Genomic DNA, 22,237 nt, shown 5'->3' with positions numbered 1-22,237 from the left:
CCATGCTCACAGCCATGCTCATTTGTTTATGTATGTTTCAAGCCGAATAGCAGCTGGGTATTGTGACACACCATGTGTCTCCAAGGCCCCAAACATTTGACATCTGACCCTGTTCAGAAAAAGCTTGTTGACCCCATCACAAAAGGGGACAGAATCTCTTCCCTGAAGAGCGTACCGACATGTCCTTTAGAAAGGGGCCTTTCTCAGAGGGAAGGGCCAACAGACTTAGTTGACTGACAGTGACCTTGGGCAAGTGTTAGTTCACTTCTTTTGCCCCCGTTTGCTTATCTATAAAACAGGGGTAATAGTACCCATGTGTGTAGTCTTGAGACTGTTGTCATTTGAAAGACCTGCGTGAAAGGCTGGCCCTGGCTGGCATCTGGGAACTGGGGTTTTGGAGGAGTTCCTGCTGTTTCCAGAACTGATCGAGTGGCTCCCTGTGCCTGAACTCTTCATACAAGCAGTGGTTTATGCCGAAGACGGTGTCTGGGAGTCTGGAAATTTGGTACGTGCTAAGCAGGGGGTACCTGGGCATCACGTGTCACACAGCGCACTCCAGGAGGAGCTACACGTGGCCCACCTGGAGGGGCTCCTGGAAGCTGGCCGCTGTTCCCCAGACGCGGCCAAGCGCCTTTTCCCTTTGCATCTTCTTGCTGTGATAAACCCTAGGCCAGGGCTGGGCAAACTTTTTGACTCGAGGGCCACAATGGGTTCTTAAACTGGACCGAGGGCCGGAACAAAAGCATGGATGGAGTGTGTGTGTGAACTAATATAAATTCAAAGTAAACATCATTACATAAAAGGGTACGGTCTTTTTTTTTTTAGTTTTATTCATTTCAAACGGGCCGGATCCGGCCCGCGGGCCGTAGTTTGCCCACGGCTGCCCTAGGCTGTAGCACCCCTCTATGTTGAATTACCAACTTGTCATATGGCCTTATGGGGTTGTGAGGACTAGTGGGTTAACACATGCAGAGACCAGTGGCTGGCAGCGTCGGAGAGTGGAGGTCTTACAGTGTCATAGGAAGGCAGACGTGTGGCTCACAGGCTCTTCTCAGTACTTACGTGACGGAAATTTGCTAATGTTCTTGGCCACTCGAATAAGCAAACGTGCCCCTTTCATATGATCTCCTTTTTTAACATGAATCTGAAATAAATGACATATTGAACTCCTTTTAGAGACTTTGATTAGCCCTAATTCATGCTGTTCCTCCAAATACACAATCCTTGATTGTGACCCTGAACAGAGCCAGGAGATCCTTGCAGACGTACCTGGCGAATGCCACTGGGACTCCCACTCCTCCAGCAGCGGCTCCGGCCCCGCGGCCTCCCCAGCTCACCCCTCCTCTACACTGTGTGCTCTAGACCACCTGACGTGAGTTCGAAGCCCGGACCCAGCTCGTACTGGCCGGTATTCAGGGACTAATAATGCCAACGTTACCAGGCTGTTGTGAGACCTGGAGGCTGTGTAGGTGATGCAGGAAGAGGCGCTGAGTTGTTAAAGGGGGGCCCTGGCTGTCCTAAGGCAACGATGGCCGGAGGGGCCGAGATCAGGCAAGTACCCGTGGGGTCTGCGATGCCGGGAGGGTGCACTGAGGGTGATGAGCTGGAGAACTGACAGGCCCCCCGGCGTCACTGCTGTCGTTGGGTGAGAGGTTACCCACAAAGGTGGGCAGTGGGGTGGGGGCAGTGGACAGACGGAGTCAGAACTGATGATGTCTGGTCAGAATGTGAAGGGTGAGCATAGTGCGACTCAGGCATCGGGTCTGAGCGAACGGTGTATAATTTACTGAGCGCTGCAATGTCATCACACACACGCCCTGCAGCAGGGACGGGGAGCCCTGGCCGCTGGTCCTCCCTGACCCCTGCTGACTCTGTGGGCCTCACTGCCCAGCTCAGCTGCCCACACCCAGAGGTCCAGGCTGTCCTTCAGCCAAACCCCGGTCCCAGCTCTGGGGAGGAAGTGTCTGCCAGAGCTGAGGCCCCATTTCCCCTGAAATGTGGACGACTCCTCAGTCCTTTGGGTCAAAGATGCCTGACATTTTCACATCAATTTGTTCTTACTTAATAGGTCTGTTCGTTTCCTTTTTAATATCACAAGCAGTTAAAAGTCCTAGCAAACCGTGAAAGTGTTCGGTGCTTGCATAAGTGACCAGAGCAGAGGGTGCTCTTCAGTGGGAGGGCAGGAGGGGACAGGCCAGCTCTTGGGGCCAGAGGGAAAGTAAAAGGTTTGAGCACCATCTCGATGGCTGTGATGGTGAAGCGCTGGTCCTACAGGGTTTCTTACAGGAATCACTAGGTTTTTTTTGTGTGTGGTGGTTGTTGGTGGTGGTGGGTGGTGGTGGTGGTGGTTGATGTGGTTGGTGGTGGTGGTGGTTGGTGGTGGTGGTGGTTGATGTGGTTGGTGGTGGTGGTGGTGGTGGGTGGTGGTGGTGGTTGATGTGGTGGTTGTTGGTGGTGGTGGTTGTTGGTGGTTGTTGGTGTGGGTGGTGGGTGGTGGTGGTGGTGGGTGGTGGTGGGTGGTGGTGGTGATGGTGTGGGTGGTGGTTGTTGGTGGTGGTGGTTGTTGGTGGTGGTGTGGATGGTGGTTGGTGGTGGTGGTGGGTGGTGGTGGGTGGTGGTGGTGGTTGGTGGTGGGTGGTGGTGGTGGTGGTGGTGGTTGATGTGGTGGTGGTTGGTGGTGGTGGTGGTTGGTGGTGGTGGTTGGTGGTGGTGTGGGTGGTGGTGGTTGGTGGTGGGTGGTGGTGGTGGTGGGTGGTTGATGTGGTGGTGGTGGTTGGTGGTGGTTGTTTGTGGTGGTTGTTGGTGGGTTGGTGGTGGTGGTGTGGGTGGTGATGGTGGGTGGTGGTGGTTGGTGGTGGTTGTTGGTGGTGGTGGTAGGAATCCCTATTTTTGCTTCTATCTTCCACCGACTTGTTTCTATCCTCCCCGCTTGACCTCTAAAGTCTCCCATTTTGCTGGACCATGTGCTCCTAGGACCCTGGTGGCACCGCTCCTGTCTGAAGCTGAGAACGGTCTCCCGCCCCTTTCTGCTCCTTTCTGTGTGAGAGACGGGTCCTCCTGTTGCTCTGAAGGGAAATGCACTCCTGGGGTGGCCAGTGGGAGTTCAGAATGTTCCCTTAAAATCAGTGGTATGGATCTGTGAGGTCTGATATGGAAGCCACTCGCCACATGTGGCTATTTAAGATTAAAAATTAAAATTACATAAAATTAAAAAATGGTGTTTATCAGGTGCACTCGCTGTAGCCCGTGCTCTGCAGCCAGGCCAGGGGCCGCCACGCAGGCAGATGGAGCATCGCCCTCCAGCACAGCGGGACGTCCTGCTGGACAGGGCCCCGGAGAGGACACCTACAGCCCAAGTCACTCGTTAAATGGCTGCTCCGTGCTGGGTGCCTCCACGTCAAACAAACGTCAAACAAGCTCTTGTGCCCTGGCCTGACAGCCTCGTTAGCATTAGTGGGGGAAGGTGTACTTTGACGTAAGTGAACATTTGGAAAAGTCGGTAAGTTGGAGCCTGTATAGTATGGTGACTAAATGATACTGTGAGCATACTTGAAAGTTGCCAAGAAAGTAAATCCTGAAAGTTAACTTTGTCTGGTGACGGATGGTGATGATCATCTCACAGTGTGTACAAATATTGAATCATTACGGCATATACCTAAAATCAATACAATGCTATATGTCAATTATACCTCAATACATTTTTATTTATTTTTATTTTTTTACAAATAAACTAGTGGAATTGTAGAAAATCCACTATCTTATACTTAATAAACTAGCAAGCTCTGAAAACTAACAACAATTTTTAAAACAAATCTTTTTGGTCCAGGTAACACATTTATATGCTTCAAAGTCAAAGCAATATAAAAAGACACAGAAACCTGCTGTCCCTCAGACCCCTCCACCTGGTGGCCTTGGTGCCCCACCTCCTCTGCACCTCGCCTTGTTTCCTTTAGGAAACTACTTCTGCTAGTTTTAAAAAATATATATTTCTAATTTTATTTGAAATATATATTCATTCCTATTTTTTGCATTTTTGTACACAAAAGGCGGATCTTGTATAATTATGCTGCATCTTGCTTTTTTCACTCAACAATATGGAGAACGAGGAGGTCACTGTAATCCAGTGGAGAGGCGCCAGAGCAAACCCCCACAGTGCCAAGCGCCCCTGGCAGGTTCTGCCCCAGGGCGCCCGAAGGCCTCACCTTGACTAGAATGTAGCTGTGCAGGATCATGAGGTTGGTGGCCATCTCCGAGGGAATCTTGATCTTCTGGGATTTCAGTTCTGCATACATACTGAAGAGAAGGTCGTGTGCATTCCGATAGTTGCCTGGGAAACAAGGTGGTGAAATGACGTTACTGCAAAGGATGAATTCTGAGGACTTTCTATGGGCCCTCATTTTACAAATGACTTAATCATGGTATTAGTAATATCCTAATAATTTCTTACATAAAGTAACTCAGTAGTTTTTCCCACTGGAATTACGGTCCTAACATCCAGCCAGCCCCTCAGGAAGAAAACGGTGGCGACATCCTAGATGTCTCTCTTCCTCCCGGCTCCCACCTGGCCCCAGAGTTCAATGGGTCATCAAGTTCTGAGTCTCCCAAATTCAGCCTCTTCCTGACCTCTGCCAGTGCTTCTTGTCATCTCTCTCAGCATCATCTGCCTCCGTTCTGATGTCAGTGTTCTTGTAAAAGCCTCAAGTCTCACTCCACATCCCAAAACCTCAGGTCACACCCCTACAAAAATCCTCCCCCAGGCCTCAGGGACCAAGTGCAATTCCTCAGCGGAGACTTCAGCCCTCCAGGATCTGCCTCCGCCAGCCTTTCCTGCCTCCTCTTTGCCCTCCCCGCCCGCTCAGTCATGGCCAGGGCCACAGTGTCCCTCACTCCTTCGAGCACGTGTGTTCTCATGTGCTCAGGCCCCAAAGGAGTAGAGGAAGCAGCATGTGACCAGAGCAGGCTTTAGCGGAGATACTCAATAGCCTCGTGATGATGAATTATGTCTCTTCTCTGGAAACTTAAAAATGATGTTTCCCCCCGTCTTCTTGGTTCAAAGCAATCCTCGATAGAATCGGGCTCCTCTTCCCTGGCGGAGGAGGGTTTGGGGAGAGGGACCTACCTGCAGACTGCTCTTCCCTGGCGATGATAATGGCAGTTCGGGCGGCTTCCCGGTATTGCTTCAGGGCCATGTACAAGCGGAACAGGTACTTGGCGTCCTGACATAGAAACCATGAGAGAAACATCACTTTCTTCAGTAGCTAAGGGGAGAAACACCTAAGATTTCGCATTTCAGTTAGAATCGCATTCGCTTTCCAGTAACTGAGGGTTGGTACTGTTTTAAAAAACCGAATAAATAATTAGTGTATCAAATATTTATCTAGAGTTTAATATGTGCCAGGTAATATTCTAAGTACTTGAGAAATACTAGCTCGTTTGAATCTTCATGCCCTGCCTGGGAGGGAGGCACAGTTACAGAATTCACTGATGGAGAATGAAACACCAGGGCCTCGCCCAGCCAGGATCCTCCACGCGGACCTGGCTTCACTCTGCTCCTCAGCCCGCTCCACCGAGTTCCCTCTCACACGCCGAAAACAAAATGTGTTCTTATACAATGTACCAACTTTGCAAAATTTCAAGGAATTTTAAAGAAACTATGTAAGTTTCTCAGGCCGATATGCTTTTCTTTGGCCTTTGAGCAGTTTTCATTCCTAGTCTCCTTAACCCTGGACAATTTCACGTACTTGGTGCTGCTCCCGATGACTATAAGTGGGTGGAAGGAGAGGTGGTTTACAACAGTTTAAGGGCCTGTGCCCTTTTGGCAGGTTAACTTGGCCTCCCTGAACCTCAAGGTTTTTATCTGTAAGGAACAGAGAGTGGGTTTGGAGGTCAGGACTGTTACAATCCTCTCCAGGGGCGACATTCTAGTGCCTTCTCTCCAAACCTGTGACCCGAGTTCCTTCACAAGCAGATCCCCTTGGGCCCCAAAGCAAAAGGGGAGGGAGGATTGGGGGATTCTCTCAGGATGAGTCTGTCCTCACTGGGACTGAGAGAAGACCAGTTTCTGTGCAAACGCCAAGAGAGTCACACACTTTAAAAATAGCTTCTTAATGATTTATTTCTATTTTATATTTCTAGTGAGTTACTTTTATGCTAAATATGATTTTTATTAATTTCCAATATTTTTGAAATACAAATAAAGTACACTAATTTTCAGGAGTGAGTGCTAACTCATAGTCCTAATAATCATTTTTCATCGTTCTAGAATAACTAAAGCTCTATAACATTTGAGAAAAATTGTGGGTGGTGAGGATTGCTATTAGAGTGCTGTGGCCGTTTCACAGGCGGCGATGCTTATTTCAAAGAGAGAATGTACACAGTGTCCTCCAAGGAGCAGGGTCTGTCGAGATGGCCCGAGGCTACATGCAGAGAGAGAATTTTACGTCTGTGGTGCAAAAGCCACAATATGTAAAAACAGGACAGAGGGAGGAAAGCCTAACTGAGCCGCTTAGGGATCGAGGGAAGAAAGCATTCCAGGACCTTCGGCATGCCATCGCTCTCCCCCATCAGGTGGTCGATCAGTTGACTGGTCAGCAGTTCATCTTTGGCCTGACCAACCTGTTTCGGAAGACAGAGAACCTGTAAATTCAAATCTTAAAACTAAAAAGAGGTGGGGAGAAAACAATCTGCTAAGGAAATGGGATTTAAAAACATGTAAAAATTCCTATTGTCAAGTGCCTGAAACAGAAGCGCAGGTCTTTTCTTCTTTCATTTGTAGAGTTGCCATTAATAAAAACCTACCTTAGAAACTGTAGCCCTGGCCGGTTTGGCTCAGTGGCTAGAGCGTCAGCCTGCGGACTCAAGAGTCCCAGGTTCGATTCTGGTCAAGGGCATGTACCTTGGTTTCGGGCACATCCCCAGTAGGGGGTGTGCAGGAGGCAGCTGATCAATGTTTCTCTTTCATTGATGTTTCTAACTCTCTAACCCTCTACCTTCCTCTCTGTAAAAAATCAATAAAATGTATTAAAAAAAAAAAAAGAAACTGTAGCTTTTTAAAGTGGCTATATCAAAACCTACTTTTTAAAAAATATACACAGAGAGGACATACTTCTTGGATGTTTCAATAAAAACTTTCTTAAGGGAAGTGATTGTTAGCATCTAGAGAATAACATCTGTGATTTTACTTTAAAATGACGTAGGGAAGGAGGGGGTGGGGTATGAACAAAGGAAGACCGGCTATGTGTTGATAGCTGTTGATGTTAGATAATAGGTTTAATGAGAGTTTGTTACAACACTTGTATATATGTTTGGAAATGTCTTCAAAGGGTTTAAAAACATGAAAGTTTCATTATAGAGCTTACTTACAGTTTCAATTGCCATTTCGATTGCTGCATTATTTTCCGAGCTTGGACATTTTAGGAAGTGTTTAAGTGCCTGAAAGGAGAATTGTATAACAATTAAAACTCTTTGGACTGCTTTCACATTGAGAAAAACAAAGCTTTAAAGCACACAAAAGGGATTATAGTCTGTAAAAGTGTCATCTTGCACAGAGTTGGATCTTAAAATATATATTTAACGGGCTGAATTTAGTTTTAAAAAAATGGAAGGATCCAGTGAACCCTCTGAAGAATACAGCTCATTTCTGATGAAATGACAATAAAAAGTGTGCCCTCTTTCAGTAGGATTTTTTTTCATTAATTTACTGATTCAACAAGTATTCATGGACAACCTGTTACTATGTATATGAGACTGCTAGATGCTACAGAGACCAGGAGGGTATGCTATGGTACCTTTTAGTACTATGTACAATCTAATTGGGGTGATCTGTGTGATGTGCTGATAAGGAACCATTTGGGCCATAACTGTCTAATTCCTGAACACCATACCACCACATCTATGAGGAGATGTAAGGTTATAACAGCTTAAAAGACTGGTAAGTGGGGAATAGGGCAGAGAGGAATCTCACTGGAAAACAAGGATGGGGAAAGGCGAGTGGGAGTGTAGGATTTTTCAGTGGAAATAGCTGGGTGCCAGATTGGGAAGCTCAGGCTGGTTGGTCCCATTGGGGAAGGGCTTGGACTTAGTATCAAAGACGTAGAAATGGCAAATGGATGGCCTGAAGGCAGATTCACACACACAAATGTTTCTCTGACCAGCAAGGTAGTCTATGAATGTCTGTGCCCGTATTTTAAAACTGGGAGACTCAGACTTCCGTTTCTTATTAAAAATCATACGATCTGGCACGACTGGGCTCACACTCCTGGCTGGCAACAACCTTGTGGAGGGAGCAGCAGCTGTTCCCATTGCCACCCAGCAGTCCCCGTCCTGTCGCACATGAGCCAGCTTTCCCCACAGCTTCCGTATTTATGTCCCTTGCTTGCACACAGTAACCCTATGTTAGGGGCTTCTTAGCACTGAAAGTACCATTTGGGGAACAAAGGGAAGGATAAATGATAGAAAGAGAAACTAAAAACGGAAAATAGGAGGAAACTATTGCAATAACCTAAGGGGAAGCTATCTGGGTTTGGATTAAATTGATGGTAGTTAGAATGATAAGAAGATGTGAGAGATATTTCGAAGGAAGAATGGGCTTGGCTGTGGCAGAGAGAAGAATTTAGAGCTGAATTAAAAACATAGTATATTTTAAATTATCTCCTATAACCATTCCTGTAGAGTCCAATGTATGTTTCCTTGGCACATACTAACTCGTGAATATTGGCCACACAGCAAGAAGAATTTTCCAGCCTGAAAATGCCTTTTTTCTCCTTCAAAATATAAGGCAATGCTTTGATAGTCTTCATTAGTAGTGTTTTCAGAACCTACAATAGAAGTTCATTGAGTAAAATATTTGAACAAAAATTTACTTTTATTGTTACCTAAAAATAAGATCTAAAAACAGGTTGATTAAAAACTTCACAAGCAAATAATGTTATTATCAGGGTCTGCTTTCATCACAAAACACATTTACCATAATTACTCCACATATCGACTTTGTTCCATCTTTTCCCTCTACACAGGAATCAGGAGAGGAAGCTGTGAGTCTGTGAGAATCCAGGCTATGGTTTGACATTACCCCTAGCAACTTTTACCATTCTTTAAGAGTCTCAATCTCATTTCCTAAAACAGGAATAACTATGACTATAATCTCAACCATGACTTGCCTAGAGTTTCAGAACAATCAGAAGCCAAGTTAACTGTAATGCAAATGTAACCCATCTCCCTTTCTCAGCAATGCCTGGTCTAAACAATAGTCTGTATGCATTTGTTAGGTAAGGAAGGAAGATGACATTCAAGTGGCCAATAGGTGCCATTTAAAGAAAATGACTGTTACTCTTTTGGTTTGAGGCTTAACTATATTAAGCACAGAAGAAGAAAGCTGGAGTTCTAATTCATTGTTTACATTTACTCATGGGAGTTGGAGACCCAGTAGGATTCTTGTGCCTCCACCCCAAGGCAGATATGGAGTTTATAAGAGAAGGGGATAAAGAAAGGTGGAGAAAAGTGTTGGGTTGTTTTTTTTGGGTGGGCGGGGAATGGAAGGGAGTGTGTATGATCCTAAATAATAAAACCCTAACATGCAAATTGACCGAATGGTGAAATGACCAGTGGAACGACTGGTTGCTATGACATGCACTGACCACCAGGAGGCAGACGCTCAACGCAGGAGCATCTACTTTCCTCCTGCCCCCCAAGAAGGAGGTGACTGGCTGGGGCGAAAGGGGGGCGCCAGGCCACCAGCCAAGGCAGGTGCCAGCAGGAGCCCCCTGATTGCCCCACCCACCAGTCACTCCTCAGATGGCCTTGACCGCCAGCCAGGCCTAGGGACCCTACCCTACATATTGGGAACAGTCTCTTAGATTTAAAAATTAAAACCTGGCAAGGCTACTCTAACACTGAAAAAACCGGATGATGAAGCGATGACATGCATGGACTCTGGCTTGCACATTTTGCAGTCAGCCCTGATTCTGACACTTATAACTGTGACAAAGCCAATTACTTAACTTCTCTCTGCTTCAGTTTTTTTCCATCCTTAATATGGGGGGAATGGTACTACTGCCATAGAAGGATCATGTTACATACTACTTTTTATAATCAGGGCAAAAATTGTAGCTGCCCATACAACAGCAAGATGCCTTTCACCTGTGTGAAAAGTATGGTCACTGGTGCATGCAGCCTCCCGGATTGTGAGAGGGAGGTCTGACTGCCGATTTAGGCCTGACATCCCCCGAGGGGTCCCGGATTGCGAGAGGATGCAGGCCAGGCTGAGGGACCCCCTCACACCTGTGCACGGATTTCATGCACTGGGCCTCTAGTATAGCATAATCCACATCCTTATGAAATTAGAGAAATTTAAATAATTTAGTGCAATGATGATTTTAAAAAACTGATTTCAGAGAGGAAGGGAGAGGAAGATAAAAACATCATTAGAGAATCATTGATTGACTGCCGTCTGCATGCCCTCTACTGGGGATCAAGCCTGCAACCCAGGCCTGTGCCCTGACCTGGAATCAAATCACGACCTGGTTCATAGGTCGATGTTCAACCACTGAGCCACACTGGCTGGGCAATGGTGATTTTTAATGTTAGAACAGAAATATCATCTGTCAAGTTGGGCATTAATAATGCTAATGTTGCTTTTATGTACACATCCTTTTTTTCAATAACTATTTTCTCCAATTATCTGAATGACTTCCTAAGATATCAGAAGATGCAGTTAACTATTTCTTCCCTTGAAGACTTAAAATGTTTCTCATGAATCCTATCATCAATTCTTAAGTAACAAGAAAGGACAAATATTTTATGATTCCACTTATATGAAGTGTCACGAATAGTCAAATTTAGAGACAGGAAGTCGAACAGTGGTTACCAGGGGCTGGAGGAAGGGGAGTGGGGAGAGTTACTGTTTAACGGATACAGAGTTTTAGTTTAGGATGATGAAAAGGTTCTGGAGATGATGGTGGCAATGGTTGCACAGCAGTGTGAATGCACTTAATGTCACACTTAAAAATGGTGAAAATGGTAAATTTACGTTACTTATATTTTACCACCCCCCAAAACAAACAAACAAACAAACTCCAAAGCAAAACAACATGACAATGTTATGTATGGTCCATAAAATGAAAACCTGAAAGTTATTTCAGTAGTTTCTAAGAATAATCGCAAATGTGGGAAGGAAAACCTGTAAGCAGGTGTTCTCAGAATATAAAATTCTCTTTTGAGCTTTCAAAATCTTTAAAAGCCACATCTTTTGTATATCATTCTTCATCAAAAGTAACCATATATTCTTTTTTTTTAGTAACCATATATTCTTAATTTATAACTCAATTTTTAAAAATTTATAAAAACATTCATTTTTCAAAACTCATTCTGCATTTATGTCACCTTCATTTGGGAACCCTGTTTTTCCACTGGCTGATCCATAGCAAGATTTGGGAAATCTGGCTTCTCTGCTCTCAGGATTTACCCCCAAATCCGTAAGTTTTGAAAATGGTCTTATAATTGCATATCACCTTTAAGGTGAGAGTAGGGATCCTGAAATCCAAGAAGTACCATATATATTTGTGTGTTTCTATGTAAAAATGGTGGGTATGCCTGTGCTTGTGCTTATACCAACCGGATCATTAGATTGTGAGAATCAAAATGTTTATATGGTAAAAATCCTTAAGAGAAATCAGGGAAAACAATGATATTTACCAATAATATCTGCATAGATTTCCATCTTGTTGTGTTGCTGAGCCAGTGTGAAAGCTTCATTGTTACATTTGGACATGACAAGAAACTGGATGGCAGATCCGTAGTCACCTAGTTGTAGGAAAAACCTAAAACAAAGTACTAAATGAGCTTGACTCGTTTCAATTAAGTTTGTCATTTACAAAATAAAATATTTCCCAACCATGAGAAACCATTTAACAATAAAAATGTATGAGGTGAACTGCAGTTCTACAGTCTATGATGCTTATATTGGAAAAACACCCTCTCATACACTCATACAGTGACCACAACAGTGGTTTTAAACACTTAGGCCTAAAAAAAAACCAAAACAAAAAAAAACAAAGAGAGAAAGAAAATAATAAATATTCCACTTGAATTTGTTTGCTAAAGGGAAGCAGGGGCTTTCCTCTAAGGCTAGTTTTTGGAAATCAAACTATCAATGCCTTATGCTACCTGGCTACCATTTTGGCTCCATCCAGAGACTGGGTCTCTCTGACGACACTGACAGCCTTTTCCGGATTGTTGAGGTGATCCAGATAGATTCGGATGACACTGTTCCACTGCTTTGCGTTCTCATAAGCCACCACAGCTTCTTTGTATCTATAAGAAATTCTTAGTTCAGACAAACTTTCTTCCACTGTCACATTTGGGGGAAAATGTCAATAAATAGTTGGGGCATTTTTCTCTTTTATGATGGTAACTGATTATTTTTCTGGAACTTCTTTTTCAGAAGGAATAATAAGAACCATCTCACTAAAATATGTTCTTTATAGGTTTAATAAACTATCAGTAAAATACCAATACTGAATTTTGTATTCTCATCTGAATCATCTCTATATATAAAGCGGTAATATGCAAATTAGCCGGGCGTCACCACCGGCTCAGGAGGCGGCTGCATCACGACCCCTCAGGATGAGCTGCGTGCACAAATGGGCGGGAGGGGACTGCGCGCTGCCCCCCAGCCCCAGAGGACACACACCAGGGGTGGGGGCGTGCTCCGAGTGGCTGTGGTGCACCCCCGGGGGGTGGCAGTGGCGGCTGGAGTGAAACAGCCCGGGTCCTGGGTGCCGGAAGGAAGCCGGGTGCCAGCAGCCAGGGGAAGGAAAGCCTATTCTGGTACGAATCTTCGTGCAACAGGCCTCTAGTATCTCCATAATATTTTATATTTTACTATTTTTCTAAGTTGAAATATTACAATATTAATATAGGCTTATTTTAGAAAACAAAATATAGATTTTTACAGTTATAAAGCTTAACAGTGATACAGAAAATCTTTGTGTTGACCTCTAGATGGCGCTCAACTTCTCCAGTACACTAGCTCTCCAGCTCATTTATTTAGTGTATCTCTATTTCCTAAGGTTACTTTTCTAAAAGTGGAGGGTATTAACCTTTAAAAATCTCTTAATACATATTGTTCAATAACTTTTTAAAGGCTTTAGAAATTCATACTACCATCAATAAGGTATAAAAAGTGCATTTGGACAGTACGGTCATTGATTTAATATAATCTCTCCCAAATGGTAGGTTAAAATGATACACTGTTGCTTTAATTTAGTTATTATTAGTAAAGTAGAGATTTTTCATATTTACATGAGATGCAATTTCATAATTGTATTTCCTCCTGAGGGTCTCCTTGTCTTTTTCCTCCTAGCATCTTTGAGTTTCCCGTATGAAGTTGCAGGAGACCTTTGTGTATTCAGAATATTAACTATCAATTGCTATATTTTAATACTGTTTTGAAGCTTAAAAAGTGCGACCACAGCTGTGGAATTCATGTTTCTTCACTTTCTCTCTCTCTGCATCAGTAAGTTATCCTCCTTAAGAAAAATGACTATTACCAACTTTATTTTCATGCCATATTAACTCAAAATTTCCACTCGTAGGATTTAACACTCAAATAAAAAGAGTTAATACTCTGCATCTGAATACATGCAGGCTCGACTGAGGTATATAAAGTCTGAGAGAACTTAACAGCCTGGCACTTCAGGCCAGGCAGGGCAGAGCTGTTTGCTGTTTCTCTGCGTTGCCTTTCTCAGAGGGCTGCAAATATCACTGTTAATGTATAAAACGTTACTTTACATTGATGAAATTTGAGAGATCGTACAAACCTCCCATCTGCTTCTTTGGCTTTGGCGTACTGCAGGTAAATCTTTGGGGAAGAGACATGAGGCAGAAGCTCCCCGACTTTCGCCCTAGAGAGGTGGGCGTAGGAGAAAAGTATCACCACGGTGTTCTTTCTAAAAGTAGCTTCCTACAATCAAACGTTACAGTTACCATGAGCTTTCAAAAATCTTGGCTCCTATAGTTTAAAGATTTAATTGTTTTTTCTCTTGACCACCCCTCTCTGCACCCCGGTAGGAAAATGGTGGTTAGTTCCTTAACTCTTTGGGGCAACCCCTCTTTCTTTCTTCTAGTAACTTACCTGATCAGGGATTTCCCCAGACCAAGTCAACAGAATGTGCTGTTCTTTGAAAAAAGTATTATTAACACGAATTCATATAAAAAGAAAAAAAAAAGGAGATGGAGGGAAGGCCCAGGTAGGAGGAACAGGATGTGTAGGTAGGAGGAGCGACAAGGAAACAGGTGGGAAGACCACTGGGACACATTCATTTCCATACCTGCTCAGAACAAATTTCAGCAAATTCTTACCAATTCTTATAGCGTATGTAAACAGATGCTGCTTTGTCATAGTAGAGGCCTTTTTCATAGAGTTGGGCTGCTTCCGAATATTGCTAAAAGGATATGAGATTATTAAAATACTAAACTTATCCTATATAATATGCTAATTAGCTGTTATGCCCTGAGGCATAACGACCAAGCGCATCTCGACCAGATCATGGATCAGCAGGAGGGTGTGCCAGTGAGGTACAAGTGGGCTGTAGGGAGCTACAGGAGGGGGCAGGGCAGCAAGCTATGGGGCGGGGGACGGAAGGGGGGGAGCTATAGAAGGGAGGGGCAGCAGGTGCAGAGCTACAGGAGGGTGGCAGTGACCTGCTGGCACACCAATTCGTGCGCAGGGCTACTAGTTATGTATAAGATCACATGAATCTGTAAGCACAGAAAAGCAAACCTTCATATTCTCTAGGATGGCCCCGCAGTCTCTCTTAAGGACCCTGCTGGGATGCTTGAGGGCTTGGTTAACCCCTCGCCGTATGTCTCCCATTCTTATGGACATCTGGGCCACTCCAGCCAGACATAACTCATCATGTTCCTGTAATTAAAAGGCAAGTAACTAACAAATCAGATCCTAACTTAAAATGCTGTATTTTAGGCAAAGGATGAATTTAAATCTAAAATGAGCCCAAAGTTACGGTTAACTTTCATTAATCCTTTCAGGAGTATCTCGAGATTTGGGGGGAAATTTTTTTTTCTTAAGAAGTCTACATCTTTTGTGCATAAGACCAAATTTTTATGGCCCTTCGTCCTAATACCTTTGCATATCTCTGTATATCTTCTTGCTGTTAAATTTTATGTAAGAAGAAATGTACTGGATATGTAAGCATATATGCTATGGATAAAATTAAGAGGAAACCCATTTATCAAATTGAAGATTTCTCTACTAGGCATGATTAAACATAAAAACTTTATTTAAAGTTGGTTATTTTATTGAAGATAACTAAATAATTTTTCAAATAACTAATCTGAACTAGTAAAATGTAATGTCAGATTTCATTTTATGTAAATCAGCGTGTCCAGTAGAATGTTCTGTGATGATGTCTGCCTTATAACAGCCACAAGTGGCTATTGAGCACTTAAAAAACGGCTAGTGTGACAGGGAAACTGAATGTTAAATTTTATTTAATTTAAAATAACTTAAATAGCCACATGTGGCTAGAGGTGACTATTTGATAACAGAAATAAAGAGTGACCTAGACAGATGTAGCCTAACAAAGAAAACATCAAAAAGCCAAGAGACCAATGAGCCAAGGATATGATTGGACAATTCATAAAAAATACAATTGGCCAATAAAAAAAAGCTCAACTTCACTAATAACCAAATGCATAAAATAAAGTGAAACACTTTTTCTTGCTGATCAAATTGGCAGAAATAAAAACAATTGATAACATTCATCGTGTTAAGAATGTGGGGGGAAATGGACACTTTCATGCATGACAGATGGATGGATTACTGCCATTTCCTTTAGGGGTACAAAAATTAAAAGCACACATGTATGATCTAGAAATCTCACCTGTAAGAATATATCCTTCAGAAATACCATCTTAGTAGCTAAAGATACGTGTACTAGGCAGAATATTCATTACAGTGTTTTTGATAGAAACAGAAGCAAAAACAACTATAATTCAATAAGGGCATAGATGAAAAAACCATGGTACAGTGTTCCCCTCTTATCCACGGTTGTTAGTTATTGCTGTTAATCTCTTATTGTGCCTAATTTATAAACTTTATCATAGGTATATGTGTAGAGGAAAAAACATAGTATATTTAGGGTTTGGTATGATCCATGATTTCAGGCTTCCACGGGGGGTCTTGGAACGTATCCCCCACAGATAAAAGGGGATTACTGTCCCTCCAAACAATGGAATTACTCTAAAATTAAAACAAAATCAGGGCTAGAAGAGGTCAAAGGAGGTGGGGGAGGAGACACATATAAACTTTCAAAGTTTAAAAAACACACAAAATTATATGCATTGACTTGGAAAGACCATGAAGACAGCAAAATGCTGCTTGTCATGGAATGAATTCTCAGTTGATCTTTGCTTAGTGAATGGAAATAATTTCATTTTCAGTAAGAACCCATATTACATATATATTTCTATGCTGAGAAGAGATTCTGCTTGGACCTATATGAAATCATTAACAGTGGTTACCATGAAGGGGCGTGGATGGAGGAGAGAATGTTGGACTCTCACTTCTCATGTTTACATATTTTGGTGACTTTTTAAAATGGACTCTAATAAAATTATATTACTTTTATAATAAAAATGCTAAATATAAAATAAAAAAATTTTCCATCTTTGTAAGACATTACCTAACTTAAAATCAATTTTTATTGCAAAGTTTAGCTTCTTGAGCTAAAATTGTGGGGTGGGAGGATGGGTCGGAGTAGGGGGTAAAGTTCATATCTAGCAGGTTCATCGTAAAAGGCCAAGCCTGAGAGATGGAACAGCAGAGCTTTTGTGGCCTGAGAATTCACTTTCAAAGTAGTTATTGGAAGTTTTTAAGACTAAAAGGAAAAAGCCTTATGAAAATCATAGCCTGTAAGTGGAAGGGATACAAATCTTACTCTCAACCTTAATAAGGAGCTCATGTTGAGAATGCAATGAAAAACATCTTTTTCAAACCACTAAAAATATTGTCATCTTCAGTTTATAAAAGTTTAAAATGCTCTATAAACCCTTGCAAAATTGTTAATAAACTGAGAAAAGGCTTACCTGCTAAGTATTGAATAAATACAATGCAAATAAGATACATTTAAATTAATAACAAGCCCAAAGATAATTATGTATATCTTATCTTTATTCAAGATTACCTTATTTTCACCTGTTATTCCTTTCTCATAATGAGCCAAAGCATTTACATAATCACCCCTGAAAGAAAAATCAGAGTGGATTTTAATACATATTTAAGTATCTTATTTACATGTATGAGATATAGAAGTTAATCTTTGTCATTGAGTGGTTTCAGCTCACAACAGAAGTAATACACAACAATACACTAGCATTCTTTCAAACGCAGTGCGTTATCATGTTGCTACTTTAAAAACAACTGTTTAACTGGATTATGCCAGACTGTAAAGTACTAACTGTCTAACATTCTAGGCGTCTTTGAGATCTACGTAAAATCTTTTTTTATTATTTTTTTTATTTTTATTGATTTTTTAGAGAGAGGAAGGGAGGGAGATAGAGAGAGTTAGAAACATCGATGAGAGAGAAACATCGATCAGCTGCCTCCTGCACATCTCCTATTGGGGATGTGCCCGCAACCCAGGTACATGCCCTTGACCGGAATCGAACCTGGGACCTTTCAGTCTGCAGGCCGACGCTCTATCCACTGAGCCAAACCGGTTTCGGCTACGTAAAATCTTCTGGGCCACTTTTGGTTAATTATCTCCTTCGGTACAGTAAATGACAATCATGTGACCACAAAAATCAATGTTTCCCCCCCCAAACACCCAATATTTTTAATTACAATATGCACTGAGAAAATCTGCGTAGAAATGGAACAAAACACTGGGTTACAGTATTGAGGGCACCGGTTCTTTCTGATAAAAAGTATTATTCAAAATATAAATGATATTACTCCCTAACCCCACGACTGATGCTAACACGGACCTGCAGACCCAGAGGACAGAATGGACAGTGATTTTTTGAGGTCCATTTGGAGACCCACCTTCTGAGAAAACATCTCCTCCAGAATAAATTAATCGGCTCTGAAGATCGTGTCATTTGAGATCAATCTGAGTTCCACCCCGTCAGCTTAGGCAGGTCATTCAACCTCTCTAAGCCTCACTCAGTTTCCTCATCTGTTGGTGGATGGGGAATTTTTTTGAAGATAAGCTGTTCTGCTGACTGAGAACTTGGTTTTGGACACACAGCCAGAAATGTTACTAAGTGGAAATTTCTAATATTTGGACCCAATTATGTCACAACACAGCTAGGAATGTCTCCTGACAATAGGAACAACAGATCCTCCCTTCAGGAGCCTGAGGCTTTCCCTGGGCAAGCCCAATTAGGAGATGCTAAATCAACATTTTTAGCCGACCCGTCTGGCTCAGTGGTTGAGGGGCGACTCATGAACCAGTAGGTCATGGTTCGATTCCCAGTCAGGGCACATGCCTGGGATGTACGCTCGATCCCCAGTAGGGGGCGTGCAGGAGGCAGCCGGTCAATGATTCTCTCATCATTGATTTTTTTCTATCTCTCTCCATCTCCCTTCCTCTCTGAAATCAATAAAAATATATTAAAAAAAGATATTTGGAACTCGCACTTTATTTTCAGGTTATTTTAGCTCACTCACTTTATTATTTTATTACGGAACTCTCTTATGGATCTAGCTCATGAGTCTAATCCTAGACTAGAAAGCTAAATCCCTCCCACAGCTGGCAGACTGGTCCTGCTTTGACCTAATCAAGGTCTTGGATTAGAAGCAAACTGTTGGAACTGAGCATCGACCTAGGCCTTAGGTGTCAAAATCAGAAGCTGGAGGCTCCTGGGATACTTGATGATGATGAGATAGACCTAACTTACTACTATTATCACAAAGGAACTCTCCTGACCAGCTGGGGACCAGCATACAAGTAGCAGTGAAATTTTTGGGAATTGGTGGCTTCATGGTCAAATATTGAGCAGAAAGGGTTAAAATATACCAACAACAAAGCACAGGCTTCCACTTGACTCAGCTCATCTGACTGCAGTGAGACAACGTGAGAGTTTGCTACAAAAGCTTTGTGTCGTGAAGCAGAACATCCACGTCTTCGGATGGTCTGAGGGCCTACTGGGTGTTTGTGCTCTGCCAGCACACGGTGAGTCACCAATGTAGCCACTTTCTCTTCAGCACAGAAGCTTTGTACTCTAAGACCCATCACCCTCAGGAGAGAGATGGAGGGCCAGGGCCCTGGGGCCTGTCCCTGTCTTATGCACTAAAATTCCAATTTGTCCTTTTTAATAAATGAGTTTACTTTGTAAGGGGCAGAGATGTGGCAAATTTAAATCCCCGTTGATTAAGAAGAAATATAGTCTTCAAAAAGTTTTTTATTTGCAAAATTTGAAATAAGGACTCTTGGTTAGAAATGAAACAGTACTTTTTGATGAGAATTATTTCTACAATTATAATCTGTGTGTCAATATTCTCAATGAATCCAAAGTCTATATGAAAATAAAATTATATAAAAACTTTAAAAAATAAAATGTTAGAAACATATTTCATTTGTTCAAAGAATATTTTGCTACACTTATTATTTTTGAAACTAAAATGTATCATAAAAATGTTTTGTTTTTTTTTAATTAAATCTTTATTGTTCAGATTATTACATTTGTTCCTCTTTTTTTCCCCCCATAACTCCCCTCCTCCCAGTTCCCGCCCCACCCTCCGCCCTCACTCCCCACCCACTGTCCTCATCCATAGGTGCACGATTTTTGTCCAGTCTCTTCCCGCATCTCCCACACCCCTTTCCCCCCCAGGAATAGTCAGTCCATTCCCTTTCTATGTCCCTGATTCTATTATAATCAACAGTTCATTCTGCTCATCAGATTATTTATTCACTTGATTCTTAGATTCACTTGTTGATAGATGCATATTTGTTGTTCATAATTTGTATCTTTACCTTTTCTTCCTCTTCCTCTTCCTCTTCTTAAAGGATACCTTTCAGCATTTCATATAATCCTGGTTTGGTGGTGATGAACTCCTTTAGCTTTTCCTTATCTGTGAAACTCTTTATCTGACCTTCAATTCTGAATGATAGCTTTGCTGGATAAAGTAATCTTGGTTGTAGGTTCTTGGTATTCATCACTTTGAATATTTCTTGCCACTCCCTTCTGGCCTGCAAAGTTTCTGTTGAGAAATCAGCTGACAGTCGTATGGGTATTCCCTTGTAGGAAACTGAGTTTCTTTCTCTTGCTGTTTTTAAGATTCTCTCTTTATCTTTTGCTCTTGGCATTTTAATTATGATGTGTCTTGGTGTGGTCCTCTTTGGATTCCTTTTGTTTGGGGTTCTCCGCGCTTCTTGGACCTGTAAGTCCATTTCTTTCACCAGGTGGGGGAAGTTTTCTGTCATTATTTCTTCAAATAGGTTTTCAATGTCTTGCTCTCTCTCATCTTCTGGCACCCCTATAATTCTGATGTTGGTACGCTTGAAGCTGTCCCAGAGGCTCCTTACACTATCCTCGCATTTTTGGATTCTTTTTTCATTTTGCTTTTCCGGTTGGGTGTTTTTTGCTTCCTCGCATTTCAAATCATTGACTTGATTCTTGCGCTCCTCTGGTCTGCTGTCGGGAGTCTGTATAATATGTATGCTTAATTTCTAGTTGGTGTATGCTTAATTTGTAGTTGGTTCCCCAATATAAGATCGAGGGTCTCATTAGTTTTCTTGTAGATCTCATTAAGTTTATCGGCGGCTTCTAAACAGTTCTTGAGAGACCTTAAGAGTGTGGTTCTGAACTCTATATCTTCCATTGACAATTTTGTCCTGTTTCTTTGTCTCCGCATTTTGTTATGCTTCCTTGGTGCACCCCCTAGTGGTCTTTGTTTGCAGTCTTATAGTTAAATCTTGATTGTTGTAGCTAAATCCAGGGAGGGTTTGACCTCCAGGCCAAGTGGCTATGAGAATCAGCTGTGTCAGCAGTGAGAGAACTTCTGTCCTCTAGGGAGGTGCTAATCTAGCCTTTGCCTGAGGCTATCCGGCAAATGCCTGTGTGCAGGGCTTGGGCGGGGCGGGTCGAACAGGATCAACAGGGTGGGCCGGAGAGAGCAGTTATGGCGGCTCTCAGTCCTGTCCCCAGGGGCTCTGCCTCTCTGAGTCCCAGCACCCGCTGCAAAGCTCGGAGAGAAAGCTGCACTCGCTCTGACCGAAGCCAGACAGTCCCGCTTCTCCCGTTTGAGTCTGGGTCCCTAAAGACTCGCCCGGATCTGGAGCTCAGAGTCTGCGACTCCCTCCTGATTGAAAACGCCAACCGCGCCCTCCGCAGCCAGCCCGCTCCGCGCACTCCGCACCTCAGAATTTGACTTCAGCACTGCGCCTCCTCTGAGTGTCCGTATGCGTTTCTCTTTCCTCCTAGTTGTAGGACTTCCACTCAGCCAGCGTTCCTGTGGTTCTGGGTGATGTCCCTTCCGTTTTTTGGTTTCACTTTTGAAGTAGTTGTTCAAAGCAGCAAACTCCAGCGTTAACCTATGCCGCCATCTTGGTTCTCAAAAAATGTATCATAAAAATGTTAGAAAAGCCCTAGCTGGTTTGGCTCAGTGGACAGACCATCGGCCTGTGGACTGAAGGGTCCTGGGTTCTATTCCAGTCAAGGGGACGTAGCTCAATTGCAAGCTTGGTCCCCAGTACGGGGCATGCAGGAGGCAGCCGATCAATGATTCCCTCTCATCATTGAAGTTTCTATCTCTCTCTCCCTCTCCCTTCCTCTCTGAAATCAATAAAAAAATATTTTTAAAAAAGTCAGAAAAAATTGTCCAGTTGCAATGTAATTAACACTGCACATACACATGGGAACTTATATTTGCAAATGAATTAGTCATTTATTGCCTCTGTGGGTATTTGCATTAGTAGCATTAAGCATGGCTGAATTACAAGTGGATCTTGAATGCTTCTAAAATTACACATTTATGCAGCACTGAAATAAAAATCTACAGTCTGTCAACTAAGACTATTGATAATTAAGACTATCTAGCGACTAAGTGCACTGGAAAATCCTAAATCTCTCAGAACAGAAGATGGCATTTCCAAAGGAAGGAAAGATTTGTGAAACCTGTCCATGCATCACTCAGGCACTGAATATCAGCCCGTGAGAGCTTCTAGCGTCATCTTCAACATTAACTGTTGAATTTTTGTCCATATGCAATTCAATT

General features: G+C 42.7%; 2 protein-coding genes across 7 annotated transcripts in view; one reads left to right on the top strand and one right to left on the bottom strand.

The window, feature by feature from the left end:
* The window catches only part of WDR19 (WD repeat domain 19), a 75,779-nt gene that overhangs the window by 10,052 nt on the left and 43,490 nt on the right, over nucleotides 1-22,237 (bottom strand). For all 6 annotated transcript variants that reach the window (XM_036331457.1, XM_036331451.1, XM_036331468.1 and 3 more), the window contains 12 exons: nucleotides 17,202-17,259; nucleotides 14,780-14,920; nucleotides 14,359-14,441; nucleotides 13,818-13,901; nucleotides 12,163-12,309; nucleotides 11,692-11,816; nucleotides 8,704-8,816; nucleotides 7,363-7,431; nucleotides 6,538-6,615; nucleotides 5,120-5,216; nucleotides 4,203-4,327; nucleotides 1,063-1,144 (listed from right to left, as the gene is read on the bottom strand). In XM_036331457.1, coding sequence (XP_036187350.1) covers nucleotides 1,063-1,144; nucleotides 4,203-4,327; nucleotides 5,120-5,216; nucleotides 6,538-6,615; nucleotides 7,363-7,431; nucleotides 8,704-8,816; nucleotides 11,692-11,816; nucleotides 12,163-12,309; nucleotides 13,818-13,901; nucleotides 14,359-14,441; nucleotides 14,780-14,920; nucleotides 17,202-17,259 — 1,202 coding nt within the window. The remainder of the gene's footprint in view (nucleotides 1-1,062; nucleotides 1,145-4,202; nucleotides 4,328-5,119; nucleotides 5,217-6,537; nucleotides 6,616-7,362; nucleotides 7,432-8,703; nucleotides 8,817-11,691; nucleotides 11,817-12,162; nucleotides 12,310-13,817; nucleotides 13,902-14,358; nucleotides 14,442-14,779; nucleotides 14,921-17,201; nucleotides 17,260-22,237) is intronic.
* Nucleotides 1-22,237, top strand: part of RFC1 (replication factor C subunit 1) — a 121,517-nt gene that overhangs the window by 94,525 nt on the left and 4,755 nt on the right. The gene's annotated exons all lie outside the window — the stretch shown is intronic.

This window comes from Myotis myotis, unplaced genomic scaffold, assembly GCF_014108235.1.
Source record: "Myotis myotis isolate mMyoMyo1 unplaced genomic scaffold, mMyoMyo1.p scaffold_m19_p_1, whole genome shotgun sequence".
In the NCBI taxonomy this organism is placed as follows: domain Eukaryota; kingdom Metazoa; phylum Chordata; class Mammalia; order Chiroptera; family Vespertilionidae; genus Myotis; species Myotis myotis.
Note: the sequence above shows the minus strand (reverse complement) of the source record. Positions and strands in the feature narration are given on the sequence as shown.